Below are 7546 nucleotides of genomic sequence, written 5' to 3'. Positions count from 1 at the left end.
TATCCTTGCATTGTATTCAAAATGGGAATTAAAAATGAATGTTGTAGGTACTCCGGTTTTGCTAAAATGCTTTAGACTATAAATTCTTAACATAAGAAGACACACTCATTTTCAAAGAAATATATACGAGAAAATACTGCAACAAAATTAGAAATTTAAGTACATACTATTTATACTTTTGAAGTTATTTATACCAATGCATAACAAAGATTGAAATATTTTCAGTTTAACTAAATAGGTAAAATAATACCCATGATATTAGTGAACATGAGGGATCATCATTAAGATAGATTATAAGAATTAAACAATTCACATGGTTGTTGAAAAAAAATGGTTTTTCCTAGAATCTTCTAATAACAATCAATAAGGATTGTAAACAATTTATTAAGATTATCTAATAGAGAATCATAATAATACTATAAATATTATAAAGACAAATTTCTTTATAATTTTGGTAAAAAAAATATCATTTAAATTAAAAAAAAATTAATGAATATTTTTAAATATAATGTTTGTAAAATATAGTTTTAAATTTAAATTTAGATATTTAATAATAGAAATTGAAAAATCTAATTCTTAGAAATGAAATATTTAATAAAAGGTCTTCAAAAATTTGTTTGAAAATAAGTCCATGTAAACAAAAGAAAATCTTAAATTTAAAATATAATTTATTCAAAATTTAAAAGATGTTGATGAATCACTTTTAATAATTTTAAAAGAATCTAATTTTTTTGAATGAAATTGTAGTAATTTGTTAGATCATTTATCTAAAATATATTTTAATCATTTAAATAATAATATCATGTAAAAATAAACAATCGAATATAATAATTATAAATATTTTTATGCTTAATATTAATTTTTAATAACACAATTTAATATAGTGAAAAAATTGATTTTTATACTTATTATAAGTATATATATTTATATAAGCCCATGGGGCTTTGGATTGACAATGAATGGGTACATTGTTAAGGCACTCCTTGCCACAGGTCATTGATTCAAATCCCCATAAGTGCTTACCTACCAATATATATATATAGACATATATATATATATATATATATATATATATTATATTTTATTAAATAATAATAATTCATATTTTAAATTCAACTTTAATATAATCCTTCAAAATAAGAAATTACATAGGATTTAAAATAATTTTCGATAAATAAATCACTAGAAAAAACAAACCATATTAGAAATGTTATTTTGTATAAAAATTTAAGACAAAATATTATCTAAAAAATTATATATATATAAACTTATAAGATCATGATACTAAGAAATTATATATTTAATAATTGTCATATAAGTAATATAATTATATAAAATACTAACAGTTTTTTTTTATTAAAATGTATTCCTAAAAATTTTAGTTATGATACTAAGAAACTAATTATTTCTTAAATGCTAAAGGGTATGATTGGATATGATTATTGGTATATGTTGGATAGTTAAATTCTATTTACATCTAAATTATAGATATCGAACTGATTATTTAAAAAATTTAAAAATCTAAAAACGTATATGAAACCAGAAAAAACACATTTGTTAAGTAAAATAATTTACCTAATCTTTTGGTGGCAGTTCAATTGCTTAATCTAAAAAATATGAAATGATTAAATCTCTCTCCTATAACCCGGCCTAAGGAAAAAAAAAGACATAATTACCTGTCCTAAGGGAAGGAAGACATAGACTAACTGATAGTTACCTGTCAACCAATCTACTAGGTTCTTTGGGTCAACGAAAAAAAACAAACAATTCACATAATGACCAATACAGGTTTGAGTTTTTTCACCAAAGTACAGGTTTGAGTTGTTTATGAAGTGGGAATGATTATTTATATGTATCTATATATACTAATAATAATAGTGCGATTGGAGTTTAATTTATTAGATAATAACAGTAAAATACATTTACAGTATAGTATCATAAACCAACTTGAAAACATATATAACGTCTTTATAATGTCTAATATCGAAAATATACAACGTATTTATAACGCATATTGACGATTTAAAAAAAAGCAGAAGTTGGATTTTCTTTTCACACTGTAGGCACACCGACACTGTAGAATCAAAATGTATATATATTAAACATCATAACAGTTACAAGTTGACTGTTATTACCGAAAAAAATGTCCCATTACAAGGCGGGAAAGATGTCCTATTATCAGATACTGTGCATCACCAAACAAGAGAGTGATGGACACCAAAATTTCCTAAAATGTCAAGTTAATGTCCTCGATATAATCACATCATTTCAACAATGCAATATAATTAAATCTTGGCTGGAAGAATACCACAAGCCTTGTGAAATTCGCCGAACCGTTCCCTTTCTGTACCAATCGCAGAAGGTCAAGTGAATTACAGTGGTTGTGTTTTAGACAGAAGTGTTGACTTGTTGCTCGTAAGAGCGCTTCAGTGTTGAAGCTACAGAACGAGACCAGAGCTTGAGATGTTCTTTCATATCCACATCTGTTGCATTTAGGTTTGGCAGTTCCCAGTTTTCCAAAGGCGATTCTTGAAACCCTAAATTCTTGGTGCAATTTTCAGGGTCGGATAATCGCTTCAATCCAGGAAGAAGACTCAGTAGTCGCGGGGTCAACTGGTCCTTTCTGAACTCGAAGCCAAGCTCCATAAGACCTTTTAGCTCTTGTAATTCTAGATCGACTCTACTTTTGGGGCCTCCTTTGCTCTCCTTCTGCGTCAGCCGCTTGCGACTCGAAACAGTCTCTAACTTTGGCAGAGAATTTGGTTGAGGCATTTGGAGGCACATGTGTTCAGCTGAGGACTTTCCTTGTCTTCTCTCAAGAAGCGAAGCAGGGAGCTGCCCTGTAATCCGAAGTGCTGAATCGCTCATGTTAGGATTTGGTAACTCGGATGAAACGAGAGGAACGTCGCCGTTCTAATTCACAGACCAAACAGGAGTAGTATATGAAACTTTTATAAGGAGTGGATACATGTGGACCAATGCCTACCATATCAACCAGAAGTAATGTGAAAGGAGGACGGCTGTTGTCGTGCTACGAGCTAATCTTGTGGTTAACGTGGAGTTTAGGTGAACTTCATAATTTAGAAGCTTCTAATCTTTCGTCTGGTCGGTCACCTAGCCCGAGTGACGTACGGTTTTACGGTTAAATTGAATGTATTATTTGTCTAACATTCATAAGTGGAGTTATGGCTATAGGTTAATGGTTAGATTTAGGGAAGTACAAAATTTAATGGTTATGTTAATGGTTAGATTTAGGGAAGTACAAAATCTAATGGTTAGAGAGAATTTTTTAAGTCATCAAATTGGCAGTTTTATATATATATATATATATACAAAACGAACAATCAATTTGATAAATGAGTTAATAAGTTCTCTACTTATATTAAAAACTTTTTAAGTCACTTAACAAATCCATGGTTCTAAAAATTAAGTAAAAATATACAGATTTTAAAATAGTTAGTAAGTAAAATAAAGAAAATACCCACAAATATCAGTAAAAAAAATTTGTTAATATTTTTGTATAAGTTGATAAATTTAAATTATTAAATGTATATTTATTAAATTATCAGTGATCTTTTTATACATTCAAAAATATATTTTAACTAAAATATTAATGAATTATTTTTTTTTTTTATTAATATTTTTGTATAAATTGATAAATTTAAATTATTAAATTTATATTGATTAAATTATCAGTGATCTTTTTATACATTCAAAAATATATTTTAACTAAAATATTAATAAATTATTTTTTTCCTTTTATTAATATTTTTGTATAAATTAATCAATTTAAATTATTAAATTTAAATTGATTAAATTACTAGGCTCAATCTTTTTAATTACTAATACTCTTTTTATATGTTCAAAATATATTTTAACTTAATGAAAAATATTTTTCTTAAAATATATTTTAACTAAAATGTTAATAAAAAATGTGTATCTTACTATCTCAAATTCTAAAAAAACCACAAATACAAAACAGTTAAATTTTAGTTAAAATAATTAACAAAATGAAAATAAATCATTCTAGTCCGGATAAATGTTCTCTTTGAGTCCTAATCAAATTCCAAACCAATAAAAACCAAAATATAAAACAAATTAATGTTCATGAAAATAATGGAGAAATGTTTATTTCAGTCCATTAAACTCTGAAGGGAAGGCGCGAGCAATTTTTTGCAAAATCTTCACGTAGGTCAACGGGCTTCAAGCCAATGTAGATGGCCAAGATTTCTACACTGATATCCGAATCATCACAAAATCGATGAGAGAATATTCAAGTCAATGGAAGAAGTTTGGGGGCTTCTACATGATCCCATCCAAAAAGTATAGACATCAGCAAAATTGACATCTGTTCGATGGGATAACGGTGGAAAATATCTGCATGCAACTACAATGGTGTATGCACGGTAAAATTATCTGTATCATCCAAATCTTATCCTTGAACCTTGCACATCGGTCTATAGGCATAGATTTACTGTATTGTTTCTTGGTCCTCCATTAGCGGACCCCTTGATTGTTACGGTCAATATGACCGAGGATCCCGATAACTGCGGAATCTTCGCAATCTTATCTTACAACCTTACACAAAAATTTATTGAAATAGGTTTACGGTATTGTTTCTTGATTCTCCATTAGCGGACTCCCTTAATTATTATCGTCAATATGGTGAGGATGACAATTAATTAATAAAAGAGGAGGTACAATGTCTTAAGTGATTACGTAGAATCTTCTTTCACCTACCATATAAAAGACTCCCCAACGTTTCCGTGTACATGCTAATAAATTTAATCGCCTTCATGTGTATCAAAACTTACGGGAGCCCTGTAATCCGTGGGTCGAATTTCCTGTAACTGGTTGCCTTTCGCGATGTTTTATTAAGTACAAGTTTACCGGAAAAAGCGTGCTATTTCTAGTTCATGGTTGACAATTTCATTTCCACGGATAGCGAGATTGGTGGTAAAATTTGAGATTTTACAATGTAAAGAGATCTGTACAACCCGACGTATGTTATACAACTGTCCCACATTGCTTACTAACCTTGCTTAACATTTCAAGCATTTTGGTCAGAGGTTCGATTTAAGATTTAAGAATTTGATAACCTAATTTTTATGAGATTGTAATTTTGTATTATTTAAATTTAAATTTTTAATATATTAATGAATTAAATATTATGGAAAATCTTTAAAGCATTTAAATTGTAAAGACCCAACGACATAAAGTTACAATTTTTTCAAGTTTGAGTCAAATTCAACAAAAATCACCAAAACACTCAAATCTTCTTAAACCCAACAAGTTAAAACTACAAGTTTCCCAATTTTTTAACTAGATATCAAGAAACCTAGACAAAGATGTTTACGCAAAAAAAACCTAAAAAATGCTATAATGATTTCATTAGAATAATGTTTATAGATTATATATTTTATAATGGTACTCAGATGTCTTAATTCAAATTCTATGTTCGATGGCTAAAGGTTTATCCATATATTACATTAGGTTTTAAGACAAAGGTTTTATAGATATGTTTTACAATGTTGTTGATGAGACGTTATTCAAATTCTATGTATAATGGCTAATTAAAAGCTAATCCATATACCATTTTAAGTTTAACATAGTGAAACTTTTGGATTACAAATTCTTCGGATGGTTTGTAATTATTTTCTAAATTTATATCACATCATATAATAATGGAAGAAAATTGTTTGGTGATTTTTTCAAAGTATTTTATATCAATTTTCTAATAAAATATTTTAGGGTATACACTAGTCATGCATAGTTCAAACATGGGTCATGTATACATAACAAAATGCTAAGCAACACAATTCTATGCAAGAGAACACCATACTAATAAATCTATGTAGATTAAGTGACATGGTTTCCTCTTCACTAAGCATTTGTGGGTGTTCTCTAGTCCATTGGATTAAGAATTAGTTTTTACATGTTCATGTATATGTTGTGTCTAAAATTTATAAAAATATTTATTTGTACAATTTTTTTGTAACATAGTTGTATATAAAAGACGGCATTGAACGTAGATTTAAATAAATTTGAGTAAAATGCAATAATTATGGAAGCTTCTTATAAAGGAAAGACACATTAGGAAGCTTTTAAATTTATAAGAAAAGTACTTAGACGTTTGTAATGCATAATAAAACAAAATAGCCCAAAATCTAGTCCTTATCATGAGTACAAAATAACACAGTAACACTACAATTTCTATAGCTTGACGTTCCTTCACATTCAACATGGTCTTAAAAGATTTCCATGACGAACCCAACCTCAAATTCTTGTTGGCACTGTTCCAAACAACCACAGTTGAGGGGTTGCTCCAACATATGTGCGAGATGTTGTTTCAACAAGCACTTGAACCTTTCCAGTGACTTATTAGCCATTGCAAGGATTTCTTCAACAAGTTAAACCACCACCCAACCTACTACTTTCTTCTAAAACATGGTGTAGATCATCCAAAAAACATCTAAGACCAACTTCATAGAGATTTGAGTTATAATAAAAAATTTGCAGACATAAACATCTTCCCCAATTTTTTCTTTTCATCATATCCAATTGTGTGGCATTGCCTTCCCTTGGGACCAATTTGTGCCTACTACAATTAGACTACACCTCTTAACATAAAATCTACTCACATATTTATTTTAAGATGAAATAATTATATGCATAGCCATGTACAACACATCTTAATCCGTCCAAAAATAGGCATAAATTTAGCCATAATTTTAAAAAATTCTAGGAATACTTAGCTAATAATATAATTAATGAACACAAAGAATAATAACATCCAACCAAGTAAAGCAACCACAACAAACATATACATGTAAAGAAACCCAAGGATGGGTGGCACCCAAGGTAGGTGTGTTGGAGTTAAAAAAAATGTTATAACTACAACATAGGAGCATGGACATTTTTCATGTCGCTCATATCCATACTATAGTTACACAATGCAAACATAAGGCAAGCCACTTACAAAAAATATCAATTCAACCCTTCGAGCAAGGACAAGCTTCAATTTTTTCATCTTGCAGCTCATGTTTCTCTACCTTTGTCATTTAACCAATGCAGTTCATTTGATTGTGCCTTTACTTGAGGTTAGCACAACTTCAAAACTTTTGGAATGACATATTTTTCTTATAAGTGGCTTGACCAATTTGTGCCTACTACAATTAGAGTACACCTCTTAACATAAAATCTACTCAATATTTATTTTAGATGAAATAATTATATGCATAGCCATGTACAACACATCTTAGTCCGTCCAAAAATAGGCATAAATTTAGCTATAATTTTAAAAAATTCTAGCAATACTTAGCTAATAATATAATTTAATGTACACAAAGAATAATAACATCCAAAACCAAGTAAAGCAACCACAACAATCATTACTTAAAGAAACCACAAGGATGGGTGGCAGCCAAGGTAGGTGTGTTGGAGTTAAAAAAAAATGTTATAACTATGACATAGGAGCATGGTCATTTTTCATGTCGCTCATATCCATACTATAGTTAACAATGCAAACATAAGGCAAGCCACTTAC

At 28.8% G+C, this 7546-nt stretch overlaps 1 protein-coding gene across 1 annotated transcript; it reads right to left on the bottom strand.

The window, feature by feature from the left end:
* Positions 1 to 2388: 2388 nt before the first annotated feature.
* Positions 2389 to 2868, bottom strand: LOC149193085 (uncharacterized). The gene has a single exon (XM_089407205.1). The coding sequence runs from the start codon at positions 2866 to 2868 to the stop codon at positions 2389 to 2391; it is 480 nt and encodes a 159-aa protein (XP_089263331.1).
* Positions 2869 to 7546: the final 4678 nt, after the last annotated feature.

This window comes from Pinus tabuliformis, chromosome 2_2 (assembly GCF_031772625.1).
Source record: "Pinus tabuliformis cultivar Carrire ecotype Pingquan chromosome 2_2, CPIR1, whole genome shotgun sequence".
Classification (NCBI taxonomy): domain Eukaryota; kingdom Viridiplantae; phylum Streptophyta; class Pinopsida; order Pinales; family Pinaceae; genus Pinus; species Pinus tabuliformis.
The sequence above is the reverse complement of the archived record's forward strand: the minus strand, read 5'-3'. Positions and strand labels throughout refer to the sequence as shown.

Coding starts and splice junctions, on each gene's coding strand:
- LOC149193085 (XM_089407205.1), bottom strand. CDS start 2,868: ATGAGCGATTCAGCACTTCGGATTACAGGGCAGCTCCCTGCTTCGCTT.